Source organism: Paramormyrops kingsleyae, chromosome 1 (assembly GCF_048594095.1).
Source record: "Paramormyrops kingsleyae isolate MSU_618 chromosome 1, PKINGS_0.4, whole genome shotgun sequence".
In the NCBI taxonomy this organism is placed as follows: Eukaryota; Metazoa; Chordata; class Actinopteri; order Osteoglossiformes; family Mormyridae; genus Paramormyrops; species Paramormyrops kingsleyae.
In genome coordinates this window covers 28,844,453-28,867,083 of record NC_132797.1, presented here as the reverse complement: position 1 = coordinate 28,867,083, position 22,631 = coordinate 28,844,453, and the positions used below count along the sequence as shown (strand labels likewise).

Here is a 22,631-nt window from a genome sequence, read left to right as displayed (position 1 = left end):
CTGGAGCCACCCCCCCCCCCCCCCCAACTCTTGACCTGGTGTATGTTGTCACTACATCATTAAACCTCAAGTTGCCCACGTGGGGAAACTCTAACACATCTCGCACTACTCCCCAGGCACAAATCAGCTTTCTGGAGGTCTCTCTCCCTCTCTCTCTCTCACACAAATGTCCAGCTCCTTGGAAATACAGGTAGGTGTGGATTTCCGACTCCCACACAACCCCCTCCCCCTTCTATTTCCAACCAAAGCCAAGGTTGTGCTATTGACTCCAAGCAACAGGAAACTTAATGTCGCTTGACCAAAACAGGAGGGAAGTAAAATCCTTGGTCCCCACCAGCTCTTGGGGCGTGGGGGGTGGGGCAACAAGGGCCAACTTGCAGTGCTCACTGGCACCCAGATTTGGTTGACAGCCATCTCTTACCACTTGAGGGTACCTGGAAGCAGTTTTCTGCCCCAAAACACATGAGGGGAGGGTTGGGTAGCATGGGTGACCAGCAACTACCTTGACAGACCACTTGAGCATCCTTTGCCTAAGTGGGGTGTTGTAGACCAAATGAAGCACGGCAGGCCAAACAACACTGATGCTCTTGATGAACTTGGTGGTAGCCGAAATGAAACTTCTAGTACATGACCGACATTTGACAAATGCGAGTCCCAGCCACGAGTCATAGTAGGCTCATAATTACAAGCGTAGTTGTTTCTCTAAGAGGCCAGTTTGCCCCATGGTTCTCATGAAGACATGCAAACAGGAGGGGAGGGGAGTGAAAACCTTTGTTTCCCCACCAGGAACTACGGAGTTCTAGCTCCAAAGTGATCCTAAAAATACACATCACATAAAACCACCAGGTTCTCAAAAACCAATAGAGAACAAACAACCCTCTTTATGGAAGAGTACTTTAAGAGTACTTTTAAGCACAGAATTCAATTACTCATCCGTAATGCTATCTGGGGCAGCATGATCAGGTCCATATGTACGTAGCACTTGGAGAACCGTAACTGTGTTGAAGAGCACATAAAGGCTTCTGATTGTTATTTTAGGCCCGGCCAAAATTCAATATCTTAATCTCCTCAGTGCGATTGAGAATCAGAGCAACATTCATCTTTATCAGATCGCAGTTCTGTGGAAATGCTACAGGTACAGTGGGAGGGGACGTGGCACATAAGTGCTCAATGACAAATGGCTGACACTTCTCATATTTTCTGACTGAACTGAGAGAGCAGGGAGCAAGAGGAGGTGGTTGAGTCTGTGTGCATCCCGTGACGAGTGTCTGGACGAGCAATCCTGTAACTTATCTGTCCCTGCAGATACAAGATGTCTATGTATGTGTGTATAAATACACACGACAGACAGATCTTTCTGGCCTCTCACATCCTCACCATTTTCCGCCTTAAAAATGACTACCCTATTTAAACAACAAAAAAACCTAGTGCGGATGTTCCAACAAATTGTTTTCGAGTTTTATTATCCAACAGCAGATTTTTCCCCCAAAGATGGTCCAAAAGTGGAGAGGAAAACACATAAACGCTCACACAGGTAGAGGAAAATCAGGACAGACTCTGCAAATTCAACAGCCTCAGTCTCCTGTATGAAACAAGACCTGAGTCCCTCACACCTGACACTGGACTCTTACTGGCTGGTCCATAACTGATCAGACTGCTCCAGAGCATGGAGACTGACCCGGCGGAGCCCGTTCCCATACCAGCAGGGGGCAGTGTACTGTATGTGGGGACGTCACATGAACATTCTTCCCTCTGGACTGAGGAAGGCAAAGACAACAGCCTGAACAGCACTTGTTTTGTCACAAATATTTAGTGGTGAAGTGTCATGGTGGTGATAAGCTTTCCGAAAGGAGGAGCAAATTCACTCCAACATTCTTCTACCCAGATGTTCTTAATGGGAGGACAAAAATGCCCTGAAACCCCAAAATAAAAAATTGCCCACAAATGCATCTTCATTTACACCTACCTAAGTTACTGAATGTTGGGCCAATAACAAAAAATGACTATAAAATGAGCCATCACATTTTTAAGTTATTATTTTAGGATATCCTGAAATTCCATAGGTGAAAAACCCAAGGCTGCATATGGGGAACCTTAGGGAGCGGACAGCTGGAGAGGCGTGATTATCTCTGCTAGGAGAGAATCATGGAGCAGAAAGCAGAGCGTTTTCAGCTAAATGATTTTTATAAGTTCATTCCATGGGGGTGTCGTTATGGACGGCTGACATGTAGCCTGACCCCCTCGCCCCACCAACAACCTGTTTTATTAAACAACTATATATTACAACTAATAAAATCTCTTCTAGAGTTTCCCCACTATTTCCATAACCTGAGTTCTAACCTTGGCTATAATTAACAAGTATTATGATAAAAAAGAAAATTGCAGCTCATTATCATGATAATTATGAGGAAATTCGTGCGAAAGGCTGCCAGGTACTGGTAATAAAAAGCAGGGACGAGAGAGTGGAGTCCCCGATTAATTTCTCTGGTCGCCGCGGGGGCTTTGCAGAAGTCCGGTGATCGCGTGGCGCTTGTAAAAACATATCTGGCTGCACGCCTTGCCGGCATGAGATGGGGATTCCTGCAAGCACGTGTGTGCTTCACGTGCCCCGCAACAGCCGTCACCAATAAGTCCCCAAGATGGTGACGTGTCCACGTCAAAAACATCCATCTCAGCCAATCAGGATCACAATAGGAAATAACGATCACAGGCCTGAGAATTTGTGGGTGCCTGGGAGGGGGGGGGTGTTTGTGAGCGCAAGGGCAAATGACAATAGAGTTTTCCATACACCTAAACTCCCAGCCTGCTGAGTTCAGTCAGTGCCAATTCCCCTAGTCCCCCCAGTCAAACAAAACCAGTACCCTGCTTACTGTCAACACAAACCAGTCCTCGGCCCACTTATCCTGTCGTCTGGCGCTTTTCCGGAAGGCTCCGCACACCCAAACTAGGCGTCATACCAACAGCCAGGCAACTGCCCCACGAGCATGCCGCAGATGATGGGCAAGGTCCGGGCGAAGTGCCCAGATCCCGAAAATGTCATCGCATCTCTTCCAGGGTCAAACACTCACGCAAGAAATCAATAATAACTTAAGTGTTGTTCAAAAACCCGCCATCGGGTGGCAGACAGAGCTCCTCGCCACAATTCCAGCGTGGAGAGGGCAGTTCCTAAGGGCATCGAAGGCTCTTCCCTCCAAAGACACTTTAGTCATGTGATCCTACAACACTTCCAAGCATCACTCCTGTATACTAACATCCCTAATTTATTTATTTCACCCCTTATTCAATCCCATGCTGCTTCTGCTAGTAGGTGGACAATGTATGTGAGTGTAAAAATATGCGCAAAATTTCATTTGTACATATCTGTCGCCTTAAAATTGTCTTACATGTTGTGTTATACTGAGGTACACCAACCAAAACAAAGCCCTACACTTAGCCATTACAGACCTTTCTGATTCTGACCACACCTGATTGGCCTCCGGAGAGCCCCCTTCCTTATCACTAATTCAAAAAGTATCATTGGCTAATGATAAAGTTGGCCCCTCAACATAAATTATGACCCCTCTTATGCTCCCATCCAAGAACCGGTGCTGGACTGAGGCTATTTCCACTGCAATGTTGTAAAGCGTTAGCCGGCCCGGCTAACAGCACACTTTATTTAGGCAGGATGTGGTCACACGTGCCGCTGTTCACTCGGTCTATCCACAGCGAGAAATGCGATACACATACATCATACACAGATACAGGCGATCCTGGGCAGCGTGTAAAACTCCACACCTTTAAATCATAACCACCATCGTTTTGTCAACACAACATGTCCTAAAAACATGTCACATCAGTCCCATCTCAGTTTTTCCCCTTTGGGGTTAGACTGATAATCCCGTATCTAACAAAAGTGATAAGTCAGCCTTAGCAGCCCGACAGGGAAGAATCGCTACCTCTATCCATCCTTAGCCAAACCCCAGCAATATTTCATTAATAAAAATACACGGCCCCTTGCTCTGAACCCAAAACGTAATTATATAATTTCACTGACATCCGAGCTAATAAATGACGCGATTCTGCTTTCAGGCAGGAGAGGAGGACTTGGGGGAAAGATCACGGAGCTTAAAGCTTTTTCGGATCACAGACATACGGCTAGGAATCGTGGCCTAAAAAACGACAGCAATTAATCAGCGCTACTGAGCAAGGCCCGCTTGACCAATCACCATTAAGGTAATGGATGAGTCACGGTGAGGCTCCCCTCCCACCCCCTCCCCCGCACTAAAGACAGAGCCAAAATATCCAAGGCTATACCCTCTGAGTGGAAAAGAAAAATAAAAATTACGGCGTTTTGCTATTGTGGGCTCGTTATGATGTCAACTTCGAAAATCTCAGACTGATTGAGGTGAATTGTGAGTTAAAGGGCACATCAAGACTAATTTTTCCGTCAGCGAGAGAGAAGTGTGCTCCATCAGGGGCTACAGCAGGGAGACTCCGTGAAAACACCAGCGGGAACTTTGACTCCGACTTCAGAGCTGCATTGACAGTCTAATGTTTCCATTATTTTCCCAGACTGGACATGAACAGGCCGGCCCTCGGCGGCAGGATTCAGAGGCATAGTGAGGTCAGATCATCCGAGGTGGACATTCCGCTGTGGGGCTGTCCTGAGGACCTGGGGTAGTCGTGCAACACACAGTTGACAAACGCCGACAGACGGCGGAATGTTGGGTCGTGACGGGAAGGGAGGCCCCAGACTTCCCAGTTTCCCGAGGTGCTGGTCCGTCCCTGACCACATGCAGAACGTCATGGTGCCAGGGAGCCCTCAGCGAGGTTTTTCTGGAATTTACTGCTTTGTTTGCACTCACGTGATGGGAGAGCCAGACACAGGAATCTTCCCAGTCGTTAGTTGCCCCACAATTAGAGAGGCTGCGTTATGTTGGGCCGTGGCTTCCAGCTCCCCGTCTGTTTGGGTGGCACGGCCGCCTTATTGACCACAGGGGCCTTAGAGAGAGACACGGCCATCACCTGCCCCCCCGCCCCCCTCAAGCATTAACCTTTGAGCCCCGTAATCACTTTGGACATAGTGACTGTGTTTTGAAAGCGTTGCAAGGCCCAATAACATGACTAACTTTTACTACAGCTGAAGGACAGCGCAAGGCTTTAACAGGGGTCAATCGCAGCAGATCCCGATACGGCTGTTTGCGTCTGTGGGCTAAGAACCTGGGTGGAGCCCGGATCTGAGGTACCACATCTCAGAGGGGATACTTCAGGAAAACCATGAACTGGTACAAACAACGACAGGCATTAAATTACAAGCCATTAGACTGTAAAAGTTCCTATCAAACTGACTTAGGAACACAAGAATGGGCAAACCACTGGTTGTCTTTGTAAGGGTGGGAGAGAAACACTCAAGAAAAAGTGAGGAATCCCCATGGGAAGGTTCCTGCGACTGGCTACACCAGATGACACTGAAAAATGATGTGATATGATATGATAATAAGCAAGACTGTTGCAAGGCCCGGGAACCCAGCCAGACTCACCAAAGGCTCCTTGTTCTTCACCAGCCGGATGATCTTTACAGAGTCCTCATCCTCGTCTATGTCGTCCGGCATGGGTGGCAGCTGGGGGTCGTAGCTCTTCTGTGCCACTGTGTCATGGACTGACAGCAGGCTCTGCCATGGGGGGGGGGGGACAGGGGTCACTATGTCTCTCCTCCAGAACAACCCTTCCTGTCCCACAATGCTTCTACCAAAACCCTCGGTCCTACCCCAAGCACCCCAGAGATCGAAGAACCCCCTGCAAGCTGGACTGCCCTAGGAGGTCTTCGCTAATTAAACACATCACATCCATAACAGGAAGATGGTAACGTCTTCCCCATGATTAGAGGTATCTGGACCTACATTCATCCTGTTTTCTCAGGGCCTCAAGGAGCATGAATCAAGGGCCCTAATAAAGCAAAAGCTTTTGTCTAAAGCGACAGGCAAGTGAAGATGATGGTACATCTCAAGCCTATATCTGTCAAGAAGCCAACTTCAGAACTATACAACACATTAGGGAACGAGGTGGTCAAGAGGCCCCAACCTGGAGCAGGTCATAGGCTGAGACGAGCTTCCAGTATCTAGAGCATCCCTTCAAGTGAAAGTTGAGCCCTGTCTGCATGCCTGGCCATTACCGAGACCGCAGCCGGCATGGACTATCGCAACCCCCCCCCCACCAGCGCACTTTCCAGAGATGTTTGCGGGAATTACAAAGGCAAACAAAGCAGAGGCGCGTGTTTGAGTGAGGGCTGGGAGCACGCGGCCATGCGGCACTCAAGATGTTCCTAAGAAGGACCAGATGCTCGGGGCTGAGTACGCGAGTGCCGGGAGCCCGGGAAGAACCGGCCCGAGGAGCACACACCCGTTTCCCATCCATCTTAAGACTGGTCGGCCCTCCAATAATGGGGCCCTACCACCACCACCAAAACGGAGGGGGGGGGGGACTTCCAGACTGTGATACCCGTTTCCGGACTGAATATGACGTTACAGCATAAATATTTCCAGAGCTGTCTTAGCCCAGTGCTACGTTAAGCCTTGTTTTTCTTTCTCTGCTTCACGGGATGGATGGCCGTCGCCACGGCTCTCTCATCTTACCAACCATGTGGGTGGCACCCAAATCTACAGTCAGATCTCCTCCAGACTACCCCCTCCCCATTCAGGTTGGGGTTGGCAGGGAAGTGAAGTGCCCACAGCACCCTCTGCCATCAGCCAGGCTCCCTCTGGGCTGGAAAGCACCTGTTTCATCACCTCCCTCCTATATGTACTGATGACCTTTGACCTTACTCCAACCCCAGCACGGTCTAGCCCGATATCCCGGCTTCATAGTGCCTGTCGACAAAGCCTCGCCATCACGGTCCCACATCCCCTCATGGCTAATAACAGCCCAGCTGGTAACAGCTTGTAAAAACCCAGGACCACAAGCACTGAAAGGTAATCACAGCATGGGGGACGTGGGCGGGAGGGTGTAATGGGCAGCACATGGGCGAAGGCGGCTACCGGGACGTTCCTCCGGAGCGAATGGGTCGCATTTCAGCACACAAAGCTCGCCGCTGCCTTCTGTAAAATAATCCAACCGCGAGTCGTACTTTGGACACGTGGATTCTTAATCGCGCAGAAAATGGACACCGATCATCCCATGCCCAACATCTAATTAGAGGCACTTGGTAATCTTTTTTTCCGCCAAATCCAAACCTGTTTTTAATCTTGACCATAGATGTTTTGTGGGATGTGAGAACTCACCAGAAGAGTTCTATAAACCTGAGCCTGTTTCTGTGTATGAGTCGGAGGGGGGGTGGGGGGGGGCTGCTGCCCTAATGGGGACTTTCATCACTGCCAGTGTTAGTCTTTCGAAGGAGGATAATATGGGTGAAATTTGTTTTCTCATGTGCAGATCATAAGGGGGGGGGGACACCTTTAAACCTGGATGAATGGATCGTTTCCGCCGTAATTGAGAGTTATATCATTACTATCGCACAGAGCACCCATTCAAGACGACCATCTGCTCACAGTTTGCTTGCCATGTCGGCTGACCTGTCTGGGCCGGTCTGACGGTTCCACCTGATCGCCACATATGTGCCCAAAACCCAAAATGCCCATTTTTTCAGCAGAAAATCATATTCTAACCGTCTGATTTTGCTAACAAGATTTATTTATTTATTTTGCTTGGCAACTAAATCCCTCCCTGTGAGCCGAAGGGAGACGCATGAATCCCCAGGAAAATTCAGCTTTCGGGATGGTGGTACTAGACGCTGTCGGGACCTCACACCGGGCACCCCCCCAGTACTCAGAACCAGGAGGGTGGCTCCAGGGTCCACCCGAGGCGGTCCAAAGAACGACTCAGCTCCGGGGAACTGCACGTGGGCCACTTCCCATTGGCCACTTCCCATTGGCAGGGCTCAGCCGCTGGGCGTGAATCCGGTGGCAATAAATCCATCGCTGTCGATACACCGACGGCCACATGGCAGCCAGCTGTCGTAAAGGAACGCTGGCTCCCCCCACATCAGAGAGACGCCAATCGATCATCGGGTCGTAACGTGCAATCACGTTTCCAAGGAGGGCTCCATTTAGCAACGCTCTCGTGATTAATGTCTCCACGGCAACAACCCACACCCCCCAATCCACACCCCCCATCCCACCGCCGCCCATCAGACGGCACAAGCCCGGCCGTGAAGGTATTATTTCTGGCTTAACCCCCATATGCGTCAACGCGATTCAACGTGACCCTCTGAAAACCTTCCCAGGGGGACTCCTTGTGTCATCTGCACCCCTCTATCTACAGCCTGCCATTTTAACCTGAGGGGGGAAAAAAAAAAATCAACACGACGACAGTGGGAAGACTGACAGGTGGAGGAAGAAATTAAGATCAGGAAAGCGGAGGCGGGCAGCTCCGCATCCCTTTGGAGCCGGATCACGTTTCGGGATGTTCTAGCCAAGCCGGAATAATGGAGGATTGGGTTTCGCATAACAGGACGTACGGAGAGATGGAGCGGACGGGTGGAGAGGGAGAGAGGACATACATGTCTGGGGGGGGGACGTGTGCAATGGGTGAAACTTGACAGGCAGTCGGCTTGCGAGCAAACGCATGTCAGTTTAGAGCATGTGTAAAAATCTGGGTAACCGAAGACCTAGCATTGGTGGAAAGAGAGATGGGAGCCGTGAACACTAGGGGGCACTCGGGAGCTCGTACGGATGTGTGACGCTTTGACACATCAACGGAAGGACGACGCTTTCAGGGAGGAGAGGAAGTGAATTAATATGATGGAGTGCTGGAGAGAATAATTCAGTGACAATAAGAGGGATTCACAGAAGGTGAGGTGGATGGGGTGTGTGTGTGTGTATATGAGTGCTAATGCACAAGCCTGTTTACATGAAGAATGGCTGTTCGGGCATCTGACTACTCAGCCTGGGCAGGTGTGCATATTTTCCTAAATCGCAAGGATCGCAAACCCTCGGGAACAGACTGTGTGCAGACAGTGCCTCAAGGTAATATTACTGTTTTATTGTAAGAAAGCATTTCTGTCCCCAAAAAACTAAGAACATTAAAACTTAAACGTGTGTGTGAGTAAAACAGAGACGCTTACCTTGACATGGGGCTTGTCCAGTAACCCGAGCAACTCCTGAATCTCCAGGCCGACGGGCTTGTTCTGCAGCTCCTTGACCAACTGAGAAGACAGGATTGATTGGAGGGGGGGGTTGGCACCCAGCCTAGCACACACTATCGGTCTCATGTGGGGTGGGGGCAGCTTAATTTTTCTGCCATACACAAAGACACAGATACACACACCTGGATGCACCCCCCCTGCCCCCCCAAAGTCCACAGCCCGCACAAAGGGCTGCTTGTGCCACATCAGAGCAAGACCGTTACCCTGCCAGTGTGGGTCGGTTTTCAACAGGTTGGGGGGAAAATTCACACATCCTCAGAGAATCTTCTTACCAGCTTGAGGTGGTGGAGTTGGAGGGGGCATCTAAAGGGAAAGGAGGTGGCAGTGAAAGGAACTGGGGCAGAAAACACGCATGCTATGCCCCCTACTGGTCCAACACTGCACCTACAGGAAGAGCCCCGTAATTCAGCTAATGTTCCTTTTGACACACGCGGGGGTCACTTTGGGGCATCTGGGAACAAAGAACTGTCCACCCTCCAGTTCATAAAGTCGTCCCACAGAGGAAAGCAGGTGGGAAAGTATGTCATCAGTTGAGGAACAGTTGTGACTATCACACCTTCCAAAAAAAAAAAAAAAAAAAAAAAAAAAAAAAAAACAGGGGAAAAAACACCCCCCCCCATGTGGAACTAATCTAGAAGTTCTGTCTACCTCAGCTGAGAGTTTATTTGGACAACCGAAATTCTGAGGATGGAGTTTACGTTTACGACGAGCCCCGAAAGCAATCACGTCATGAAAACAGTGATACGCATTTCTGAGGCAGATTTGTTTAAACTATAGGCATCTCTTTTGATTACGCCAGAAGACATGGAGGATTTTTGTTTGGTTCTGCTATGAAAGCTGACATATTGGGGCAGAGTGAGGGGGTCCATCTTCAGCTAGGGGAGGACTGGGAATCTCAGGATCGAAAGCTGAGGAACAGGCGGCTTCCTCCTGTGGAACGCCGGGGTCATGTAGGTAAACCTGATAAACCTGAATGAGCTTGGGATGGAAACACACATTCAAGTCAAGAGGGGAAATTTTCCGTAGGACGTTACTTTTGGCAGGACCCAACCCCTGACACTCAGAGCCATCACCTCACTGACATCACCAGCCACACAATCACTGGAGGAGTGCTGGCCGTGGCCTGGGAACCGTGCTCTCTGGAGCCATCTAGTGGTCAGGGTGGCGTACACTGCTCTAAAGAGTATGTCTGTAGGAGAAGCACCTTACTCCCAAGCCAGGGCAGAGATATTGCATACTGGAGAACAGAACTGATTATGCTGATTGTTAATGCCATGTCTGCAACTAGGGCTATAATTTATGGTGAGAGGAAATGGGTATTAAAACAGAGCGAAGAACCAAAAAGGTCAAAACTTTTTATAGTTGTTCACCTGTAATCCTGTAGAACACACCCATGGGTTAGTGACTGCGTGTGGAGTGTATTGCTGAAATGGAAATTTAAAGGTACATCCATGATGTGCGATTCAGAAAACCCAGCAGATAAATCCCCCAAAGTTAGATCCTGCCTAGATGTTTGGACAAGTGGTGCTGAAGAAAGACCCTCCGGGGGGGGGATGCGAGGGTATTTGGCCAATATGCAAGTTGCTAATGAGAACAGGCATGTTGGAGCAAGGCTGAAGGCTTCATGTGAACCCTGAACACATGGGGGGAGGGGGTCTCACTGTGAGGGGGAGGGGCTTGTGGACATCCTGCATGTCACCTGCCAGATAAGCTGCAAATGAAACTAAAAATGAGCAACAAAGAGCCCAGAGTTCCTGTTGGCAGCCGAATAGCCAAAATAACTGAAACAGTTTTACTGGGAGCACTGGTGAAGGTCTACACTGCAAATGGCACTGCTCTCAAAAACATGTGAAGTTTCCAAATAAATTGATCGATTCTGCAGCTTTGGCACCCTTCGGGATTTTAATCCAACTCCTTTATGGGGGAAAAATGCTAAATGTAAGCTCATAATTTGAAAGAGCAGACTGATCAAGAACAACTAATTTTTGACTTCAGGGGAAAAATGGGAAAGAGGAACAGAAACACAACCCCCATCCCTCGTGCCAACACCTCCGTGACTCTCCATCCATCTCCCACATTGACAGAATAACGCAGCACTATTTCCTTCCAGCACTTGTGACGTCATGCCTGGTGTCAATCTCCTCAGGGTACCATTTCATTTGCAGTGTCTCCTGCCAGCGGGACCCTCACCTGCCCGTCCGCCTGCCTGTTTATTCTCCCCTCTTCCCTCCCTCTCCAGCTCTCAGGCCCTCCCTCACTCACCCCTTTGATTTGGACATAATTACCGAGGTTTCGTCATTCATAAAGTAGCGAAAATGGAAACAGTCTGAGGGGCTTTGATTACAGCTTGAAATGAAAAGCACAGGTCGGTCAGCCACTGGAAGCGCCGCCGGCGGCCGCCGCAGTGATGGCGGTTCTCCTGTCACCATCTGGACGCGCAGTGCGTTTACACAGGTGCGTGTGCGTGATACACAGCGCACGTCATGCACCGGCATCAGAAGAAAGGACACGGGCAGCATTCTCCTTACAGGGAGATTAAGCGGTCGGCTTGGAGCTGGGCTTTCACGGGGGCATGGCGCTGGCTCCAGACCCGAAAGGCAGGGCCGTAAATCACCCACACGTCCACGAGGAGTAGACAGGGGGCGGCCTGCCTCGCTCGCCTCATTTCCACCCCCTTTATCTGCCGGATTGGCTCCCTGCCTCCCCCTGTGTGTTCTCACACCCCGTGTGTGGCGTCCTGTACTGCCCAATCGCTAGGGCACTGGGATCTGGAACCTCTACCACGGTGGGAGACCCCCCCCGACAATCTACACCTTTGCTCCCTCCCAGCTGCCAGCCAATCAAGAAAACCGAATACCTGAGCTGGGAGGGAGCAAAAATGTGGACTTCCCAGGGTTCTTCAAAGACTGGGCTGAGAAACACTGCTCTAACACGAAGACGAACATGACGTTGGGGTTGATTGCTGTTCGAGAAGGGAAAGGGGTGTTGGAACAGTGAGAGTGAAGCAGGTAAGTGATCAAAGACCTAGATTCATGCTTAAGGTGCAGAGGGACTGTCATTTTGGGTGGGGGTCGACACAGCTCATAAAACTTCACAAGCGCTGCACGGTGAGGCTTACATCCTGGGCCAGGGTCCCGGCGCTGATCAGCACTGGGGTGGGACTCCGATCTTCATAGCGCTGCAGCTTCTCGTGGATCTGGAAGGAGGACATGAAACTCAGAGGAGCCCCAATGACTAATAAGAACACGCCCCCCCCATCACATGATTACTACCCCCACAGAGATTTACAAAGTTAACAGAGGGAACCATACAGAAACACCAACAAAAACAGTGGAGAGCCGCTAGGCAGCATGGGATTAGCCTTTATCGATACATAAAAAGACAATGTATCCATAAATCTCATTGATGAACCATTTCAGAGTCCGAAATTAACCCAATAAAACTCTGGGTCATAATTCTTGCTATTAAATTACCTTAGATAGAAATTTCTTAAAATCTTTGATTATACAATCAGTTTTCAAAAGAGATTCAACAGAAAATTATCATCATTCAAGTATTTCAAAAGTCCTGACAAACCTAATAAATCTATCAAATTACACCCAAAAGATGTCACACTGCATACAGAGATGGACAAGAAAAGCATTTTATAGAACAGACTTCAAAAAATAAATTCTCTGGAGGGGGTTTCATGTCCCAGTGGAGTGAGACCTACAAGTTTCAGTGGCCTCATGCACTGTGATGCCCCTTACACTTCAGCAAGGTCTAGAGTGAGCGACCCCTAGTGGTGAGGAGGAGTCAGGTTTGGGGGTCAATGACCAACTGGCCAAAAAAAATAAAAAAATTACCACATCAAACTCTGACTCGATACGGGAGGCCTGACTGGCTTAAGTCTGGGGGTCGCTGCAGGTCTGGGACATTGGGTTGGGGGTGCGGGGGATGGGATGGCACCCGCCACCGGGAGGCCAGACCCAGCTGAACACAGACTCTGGGTCACGTCTTCAGAGGCTGGGCCCAACTCCTCGTCTCCTGTGCTATGTAGCGGACAGTGCCAAGGGGACAGAGCCAAGCTGACAACGCCAGGGGGACAGCCGCACTCCTTCAAAAAAACGATAAAAAATGTGGAATTGATTCGGCCAAGAATATGGCTTGTCCTTTTGTGGACATGGCTCTCCAGGACATCTGCTTTGGTACTTGCAGTGAAGCTGCTTCATTACCGTGGAATTCTCTCTGCTTTTTTTTTTCTTCTTTCTTCGAAGCAAACGCAGAATTGCTTTTATTTACAACTCAGGACCACATCCAACGGGACGGTCCCATTCCAACAGAGGAATGCACCTATCTGCTGTGGCAGCCAGTTAGGAGTTGCGCCCCCCCCCAGCAGACATTCCACCTGCGATTGAGGGGCTTTACAATCGGCAGACACGTGACATTGGGGCATGTGGCAACAAAGAACCAGGTCGGGAACCACTGCAGGATGGGGCAGCGAGAACTAAGGTGCCATGTGTGCTCACACAATACAGATGTGATAGAAGGGGGGGGGGGGGGAATGGGGAACACAGAAATAACAGAAGTGGAATGGGGGGGGATGCTGTAAATTAGTTAAAACATCTGAAATTCTGCTCAAAAGAAATAAACCGATAAAATGAAGGTTGGGCAACCAAAGCAGTTCCAGAGGATTAGGAGCACGCTTCAGGATTAGGAGCACGCTTCAGGGTCACCGCCACCCCCCCCCCCCCGGGAATTAGGTCCCTGTGTGAAAAAACAAGCACGTGTCATCAATCTCCCAGATGAAGACGGGGGACCTGAACAAACTCAGACGCTAAATTAAAGAACCAGTCCAGTTCCGGTCGGGAGGAGGATACTTTCCAGGATGCTAATGGTTTTTGGAATTCAGTTTGACTCTTCGGCGCTCACAGAGATCGTCCTGGGCTTCCTGGCAGGACTCACAGACAGAACAACGACCTCAGGTTCTCCGTTCTGGTCGAGTGACCCCGGAAATGGGGGTCTTCACCGTCTGCCGGCAGCAGACCTGCACCCACTATAAGCTGGTCAGCGGCTGCCTTTTTGACCTTGATGCACTCAGACTCCTGCAGCGGGTAACAGGGCCCTGAGACATGGCACAGACTCGGTACGGCCACACTCCACCCCCCATACATTAGAAGCTTCCAGAAAAGGCAAGAAGTGGGGCAAGGATCTAAGCAGGCCAACAACCAGGGCAGGTGGTAGTAACCAGGATCCAGACACAACCCAGCACCAAATAGGCAAGAAGAAAAAAAATCAGCTCAGCAGAAAAAGATACAGAAACTCATCCTCCTAATCTCTACTGCTCACTCGCCAAGGCGCCGGTGCAGATCATCAGAATGTGCTTTTTTTATTTATTTACTTTTAAATAAAGTTCTTCAAACTGTCAAAGTAATGTACACCAGTGCCACTGAGAATTATACTGAAAGTACAAGTAATACTGTACGAGACAAGCAGTCAGGAACGATCTACTTCAGCGGGATAACACGAGCCAGTACATGTACTACTTTAATAACCCGCTTATATGTGTCAGCTACACGAAAAATAGATTGAGAATAAGGATAAGAACGGAATAAATCTACTTTTAGCTACCAGTTAGCAAGGGGGGAGAAAAATATACCTGTCATGAAGGGGAATCGGACTTGTAAATAAATGCTAACGTTCGATTTGAAACGATGGGAGTCTCTGCTTCAGGTGGGATAAACAAACGATGATAGGGGCCTGTTATTCATCAGGACGAATGCTTGAGCCATAGGCTGGTTGGGGGGGGGGCTTGGATGGTGCCTGAGATGTGGGCCCCAGACGGCACAAGTCAGACGAATCAGACAGAGCTCAGAGGAGGCTGGTTCTGTCTGCGTCTCCGACATGCTCTTTCTGGCCCGAACACCTCAAACCGCCCCCAGCTGGACCAGACATTCGCTTTGTAAACAGCACAGGTGGAGGTTGACAGCCTCCACTAAACCAGCCTTCTGTCAAACTCATTGGATTACCGTGCTGTTCCTCTCCCCGGAGTCACAGTCAGGACCAAATATGAGCCCCTGCAGACTTAAAATAAGGTAAGAGCACCACCTAGCTTTGAACGGGGAGAAGAGGAGGGGGAAGCAAAGACAAATGATGTCGTCTCTACGGAGCAGAGACACGTCTACAACGAATCCCGCCTCCAAGCTGGCACGGCTGAATGGGTCCATTCCTCTCCTTTAAGACCGTATAATATACTACACCACAGTAGGCATGATGAACGAGCAGGCATTAGGCAGGACTGTCTGGACACGTTAATGAGCTGCGGTCAGCGTCCGACAGAACCCGGGTCGGCCCAGAGCCCCACATCGTATGCCTGAAGGAGACAGCTACCCTCCCGGCCCCAACCGAACTATTACGTGCTTAGAAGTATTAGAAGAATTAAGTTACGAATGAGGATATTTAACGGCTATTTTGACTGCCGTGTAACTGAATAGCTGAGCAGTCACTAGAGAAACCGGAGGAGAGAAATGAGTAACTATGCTAACCAATCACAGGGGTTCAACTACACATGCAGAATATGCACAATTTTTCTAATTCATGTATTCCTGAGTAGAGTACGTGTAACTATCCACAAGTGTTACTTATAACCCAGAAATAAAACTTGGATTTTATTAATTTGACAAAATTGAATTCTAGTAAGCAAGAGAGAGAGAGAGAGACAAAGGGACAAAGAAAGAGAGAGATGGAAAGGGAAAACAAAAAGAAAGAGAGAGATGGAGACAAACAAAGGAACAAAGAGACAGAGATGGCGAGAGAGAGAAACAAAAAGAAACCGAGAGAGAGAGAGAGAGAGAGAGAGAGAGAGGGGGGGGGGGGGGGGGGTCCAGGCAGCTGACGTGCTGAAGTTCCTCATCCCTCCTCTGTTCACACCTTGTCCCAAGGCCCAGCTAAGCCCACCAGTCCAGGCCATGCCTGTGTCCCATCTGGATGACAGCTGAGATCCTCTCATCTGCACACTGGCAGCCCACACCCCCCATCCCCCACCCCCCACCCCAAGAACAAACTCAGCACCTCTCAGGAAAAAAAAAAATTCAGTGGCATTTCTTCCCACTTGTCCGAGATTGTTATTTTTCAACTCCGTTTACAGGGTTAAATAATCCACATCCCCATATAGGTGCACCATAGTAACTCCACACCAGGCCCCCAGCAGGAAGACGTTGTAGGCTTTTATCAAACATAACATATTCCAACTGTTTTGATGACCTCTATTTTTTAAGTCATATGGGACATGAAATTACCCAAGAAAATGGAGCAAAAATCATTTGGGGGTCCTTACGTCTTAACTTCGGGTGTCTGAGACGAACGCCTGAAAAGTGCTGGGATTTCCGAGCTCTTTACATGCTTATAGGGTCAAATAAAAAGCTGAAGTCTGTGCAAACAAGTCAACAGAGAGAAAGTTTTGCTTTGAAATGGGAGGACAGGATATCATCTTTTTTTGCCGCTTCACTTCCCGTCTGAGGGAAAAAAACACGATAGCACTGGACACGAGGCTTCGGCTGGACCTCTCGCTTCCGGAGCTTTCCCCGAGTAAACAGGGGTTCACGTTTTTATGTCCCGACTGAATGACAAAGCAGTGACGCCCCCAGGAACACTTAAAGCCACAGGTGTACGCCTCCCCTTCAGTGTCGGTTACCGACGGCTACACCAGATCTGAGCAGAGGGCATATGTTTCGCTCATTAGCACCAGACGGAAGAGTGCTAAAGCTATCGCATGCGTCGATCCCCGCATCTTTGTGGGACTGGCACTTTTAATGCCGCCGTTTCAGATGCCATGAACAAAGAGGGGCTTGTATGAAGCGCCCAAGATGGGAGAAATGGAAAGAGAGAGAGGGAGGGAGAGAAAGAGGACAGAAAGGGCCAGGTGTAGAAGCGCCGGGATCCTGCCTGGTCACATCTAGAATACCATAGCAGCCAGAACCTGGAACAAAGTGGAATGAGAAGGGCGGAGATGTTTACCTTGACCAGCGCCTGGAGGCTCTTCTCCCCGAACATGTCCTGCAGGAAGGCACAGTCTGCTTGGCTGTCCACATGCGGCTTGAGCTGTGAGGGGAGGGTGGCCAGCAGCTCAAACAGACCTGGAGGGGTGGAAACACAGTTTGGTGGCTCTCCTGCCCTTTTCCAAACCCCCCTGCCTTCCAGTTCCTACCCCGTTTCTCCTTGAAATGAGCAAGGTGACCAAACTGCAAGGGACGTTTGACAAAGTTGTATGCCGCTTGGTCTGTAGCACGCTCCCGATTCGGGAAGCGATCAGACACACCCCCTTCACAGCCTGAACTTCCTGTGATTGTTCTGTACTTCCTGTTGTTCCAGGAACACTCTGACAGCACAAACATGGAGTCCTAGACATGACCAGACAGTACGGCATTGGATACGCTTAAAGAACAGTAAATCCAAAGCCTCAGTCTTATGGATGTCAAATGCCACCACGTTTCCAAATCTTTGGGGTTTTGCTCAGATTTTAAAGCTAAGCCGGAATTTTTTCCTCCTTCGTTTTGCAATTTTAAACCCAAATCCCACAGTAAGGCCCAGAATCCCTTCCGGCGCAGACGCTAAAGAAGCGATTAATCCGAACATCTTCGGTGTCTAGAACCACCCTGAGGCTTCAGGGCAAAACACAAATCACAGGGTCCAGTGGGCCTTCCTCAGCCAAATTTAAGCAGAGCAGACTGCAGATGACGTTTGGTGGATCAGGGACCAAGAGATGCGCATTCTGCCACCAACCCATCAATCCTATACTATCCTACACCCAGCAATGTACATTCTGCAGCTATGATTTCTTTTTCCATGCCGCACCGTTCCATGCCAGGCCAGGCCAGTCCATGCGGTGCCATTCCAAGCTATGTCGTTCCATTTCTAGTCAGGCCAGGTCAAACAGTGCTAGACCAGGCTGAGGTAGCACAATGCAAACTAAGGGGGACCCATGCTGTACAAGACTGTCTGTGACAGTCTTCACCCCGGATGGGCCTCCCCCCTTACAGGCTGGCTGTGCTGCAAGGGCATCTGCTCCCCTCGTCAGTTTACAAGCAGGGAAATCTAAATAACATGTCATATTATAAAAGATTTAAGGGACACAGGATGATGTGGAGGTGGGGAGGGACGTGGAAAAGTCATCAGGGCCATGGGTCCTCGTAAGCGGGCGGAGCACGGCAGGGTCACCTGCATGTCTTGTGTGTCATGCCCCCCTCCCCTCGGAAAATGTAAAGATTTTCATTTCCTCCTGCTGCTCCTTTGCTCCTTTTTGTTATATATATATATATATATATATATATATATATATATATATATATATATATATATATATTATAAATTATTATATATATTATATTTTCAAACAAATGGGGAAGAAATCAATCAGGGTGCACCCCCCCGCCGACTGGTCTGCCACGTTCCACCAGCCTGCTCTGGAACGCGTGAAGCCGCCAGCGCTGCTTGCCAGCCGTCTCTCCGCAGACGGAGCCCTGCGGTCAGATGGGATTTCGGGGGCCACCCTCCTCGCTTCGGCCCCCAGGCCAGATGAGGTTTGAACCCAGTCCTGTTTCCCTGCAAAAAGCCCCCAAATTTATCCCCTCAGAACTGTGGCACTTGATGGCCAAAAAACTGCCTGGCAAAAGCAATTAAGTAACACCCCAACCCCCCCCCCCCCCCTTCAACACCAGATCCTCCAAAATGGATGTTCTATGTTCATCTCCTGCCCACCAACCTACAGGGAAAAAGAGTCTGTCCACCAAGTACCACAAAGGTTTGGGCCTTTGGGGGTGAAGGCCAAAAAAAGCCCAAAGTGGTTCACGCCATTTGGGTCGTTGAGTGAGGGGGGTTTTCACAAGCACCAGTGGTAACAAGCAAGGCTTGGAGCGAGCCATTGGTCTAGGATGTCCTGAAGTCCAGTTCATTTGTCTGATCGCACATCGTTACTCGGCCCGATTGGGACCCCAGTTTGAGAACAGAAAATCCAGCGGATTGCGTGGCGAAAGCAGGATAACAAGGCTTTGGACATGACACGCGTGTCGGGCCATGTCGAGCGTCTCTACAGCTGACAGGGACAAAAACGTAATGCGACTTTTAAAAATTCATTTTGCGACATCGCAAGGGTTTGCATTAGTGCAGTTTGATGAGAGTAATAACCCCAAACTTGTCCGTTTGTGATCATAGAAAATTCCAGTCTTCTTCTTTTACTTTCCAAAGCCGGCAGAACAAAATAATCTGACCAGTGGAGCAACCAGCGAGACTTGGAGCCAGGAACTCGTATCACATCCCCCTAACACCGTTGCTCCATGACGTTTAAATCTGATTGATTATGTGCGAGGAGAGGAACCTCTGGACCATGCAACTTAGAGTGCAAACTACATTTCATTTACAATAACAAACACCTGCCAATACTACCCCTCCACTCGAGACGCATACAATTTGTGATCTTAATAGCAAAATAAAACACACCAGGAGTGGGTGGGTTGGTGGGGGGGAAGCTTTGGATGGGATTCACCCCCCCCCCCAGGGTGCTGAAGGAGAGACACAATTTGACTGTATATCTATCAAGCCATTATTAAGAGCAGAATGCAGGGCTGTCATCCAGGATGAGAAACACCTCTCCTCATACCCCCTGCCTGGACAATATTTCAAAGGCTGTTCAGTGGACAAGATTCAGGCGCAAGGTGAGCCCTGAGAATAAATAATTAACCAAATAAAAATGTAAGAATGGAGCCTGGGGTTGCTCTCCATGTCAGGCAGCCCACTTTCTGTATGGTTTAACTTATACTCTGAAATCAGCCGGGAGACAAGAAAGTCAACTAGACAAACGAGGAGATAAATGATTTATTCATGGGGAAATAAAATTTAAGAAATAAATTCTCAGCCTGAAGTCTTGGACGTTGGGACTTCAGTGTGCGAGGTGGAAAAGAGGTTAATCCCCAGAGCCAAACACACAACCCCAAGGATTTATCTTCCACCTTCGCCTGGCCGTCTGCCTTCAGCCACGCTCCTGGAACATTGAGTGAGGTCCCGCAAAAGCTACATTCCGGGCCATTCCATCTCCTAGGAGCACTTTCCCCAACATGAGAAAGGGACGGCTGAGACAAAGTCCTTCTCTACTTCAGTGCATGTAATATCTGGGATGACACAAATTTCTTCTTAGGAATGTATGATTTCCTTACTGTGAAAGCAAATTGATATTTTTTGTGAAGTTTTAAATATTAGGCCACAAAAAGGTTCCAACCGAAGATTCCGACATACACGCACAAAAAATGTTCCAACCGAAGATTCCGACATACACACACAAAAAAAAGATTCCAACCGAAGATTCCGACATACACACACAAAAAAAAGGTTACAACCCAAGATTCCGACATACACACACAAAAAAAAGGTTCCAACCCAAGATTCCGACATACACACACACACAAAAAGGTTCCAGCCCAACATTCCAACATACACACACACAAAAAGGTTCCAGCCCAACATTCCGACATACACATACAAAAAGGTTCCAGCCCAACATTCCAACATACACACAAAAAAGTTCCAACCTGAGAATCCGAGATACAAAGGTTCCGAGCCAACATTCCAACATACGAATACACAAAATTGTAAAAAGGTTCCAACCTGAGATTGACATACACAAAAAGGTTCCAACCACAGATTCCACCATACACAAAGGTTCCAACCACAGATTCCAACATACACAAAGGTTCCAACCACAGATTCCAACATACACACAAAAAGGTTCCAACCTGAGATTCCCACATATATACAAAAAGGTTCCAACCCGAGATTTCCCCACACACATACACACAAAAAATGTTCCAACCCAACATTCCAACATACACACAAAGGTTCCAACCCAACATTCCGACTTCCTTGAAAGTACTGATCCGACAGTCCTACATACACGTAAAAGTTCCAATACATGCATAAAGGTTCTAACCCAACATTCTGACACATGAAGATTCTGACCCAACGTCCTAATATGCTTGAAGATTCTGACCCAACATTATAGCACACATGAAGATTCTGACCTGCTTGCTTGTTCATACCTCTGGCTATAATGTTATTGCTGCAGAATGTCTTCTCCCCAATCCCACCCCAGAATGGGGAAGCGGTCAATTTAAACATTGGAATTTAAAATAAAAGTTTAAATCAGCAACGAAAATGATGAGAGACAAATCTGTGTATCAGCATTGTCCAGAAATCCAGATTTTACCAAAAAAAACAGAGAAAACTAGCGGTTGAATATATCCCGAGGTCAATGAAGGCACAAGTACGGCAACTGGTCTTTGACTGTCGGGGGTGATTACCAACTCAGAAGCAGCTGGGCCACAGCGCAGAGTTTTTGGCTTTTGGAATATTGAGAATTCATATTGAGAACCCTTGATGGTTGGGGGCTCTGGTCCAGGGCCCCTGAAGTCGGCCACAGGGATTCAAAGTCTCTCTGATGATGACGGGCAGGTCAAGCCTTTCAAAAGATATTTATTCTTCATTGTGCAGCCAGCAGTGAGCACATCCAGGCAGGAACGCGCCCGCGCAACTTCAAAGGGGTCCTGGCACGGCCGCCGAGACGGCGGGGCCCTCGACCGGAGCCCAGCCGCGCGCACGCCTGCAGCGTACCTGCTCACGTTTCGTCCCGACGGTTAAGGTCTATATTCTCGTGCCCAGCTTGGCGCAAATACGGCAAAGGGCTCAGGTCACAGAGCATTCCGTAAGCAAGGACCTGTCAGTGGGCGATTTTACTGTGGAAGAAACCTGGGAGGGGTATCAGCGGTGGGGGATGTTTAAGGAGAAATACACAGGGAGGCGAGTCTGTGGGGGGGGGTGCAGGCAGCTAAGGTTACGAGTGAAAGCCAGGTCACATAGGAGGATCCAGGCCCAAATTGGAGGGGACTCGCATAGATAGAAACAGCAAGAAAGGACCAAGATGGTGGCCTGGAGCTGCAGAACACCCCCACCATGGTTAACAGACAGCAGCACACTGCATCACAGCACTCTCCTTCTCCTAACAGGGACACAGACCGAGGAATACCGTCCACTCTCATTTTCGGAATGCCGTGCCACCGAACCGGAGCCATGGAAAGAGCCGACTCTTACATGTTTCTAATTGTACAGGATTATCCGATATTTTAGTGCCTCGTCCTGGAAATGACAGGCGTGGGCTCCAGCCCAGCACTCCGAAGTCGCCTTCCTGCGAGGAGGCATCGCCGTCGGGAAAGGCGGCCCACTTAGGACGGGGGCGTACTTCGGATTAGCGCACAGGAGGATATCATTATCCCTTCAGAAATATATAAATAAATCACATTCCTTCGCTCTCTTTTTTTTTTTCCCCCTTCCCGGTTTGCAGAAACCAAGTGGAAATTTTCGTTCTGATGTAACTGGAAAAAGGGACATTTTCCAGTGGCAACATATCCTGCCACTACAGTTACTGTGTTCC

The 22,631-nt window shown here is 49.0% G+C and overlaps 1 protein-coding gene across 4 annotated transcripts in view; it reads right to left on the bottom strand.

The window, feature by feature from the left end:
• mpp7a (MAGUK p55 scaffold protein 7a) overlaps window positions 1-22,631 on the bottom strand; it is a 91,345-nt gene that overhangs the window by 30,448 nt on the left and 38,266 nt on the right. For 2 of the 4 annotated variants that reach the window (XM_072713021.1, XM_072713023.1), the window contains exons 1-5: window positions 17,364-17,565; window positions 17,174-17,292; window positions 12,297-12,374; window positions 9,098-9,178; window positions 5,520-5,651 (exon numbers count right to left, since the gene is read on the bottom strand). In XM_072713021.1, coding sequence (XP_072569122.1) covers window positions 5,520-5,651; window positions 9,098-9,178; window positions 12,297-12,374; window positions 17,174-17,292; window positions 17,364-17,550 — 597 coding nt within the window. In that variant the 5' untranslated portion in view covers window positions 17,551-17,565. Of the gene's footprint in view, window positions 1-5,519; window positions 5,652-9,097; window positions 9,179-12,296; window positions 12,375-17,173; window positions 17,293-17,363; window positions 17,566-22,631 lie in introns of those variants that run through there. The other 2 variants (XM_072713027.1, XM_023823539.2) reach the window with 1 other exon arrangement.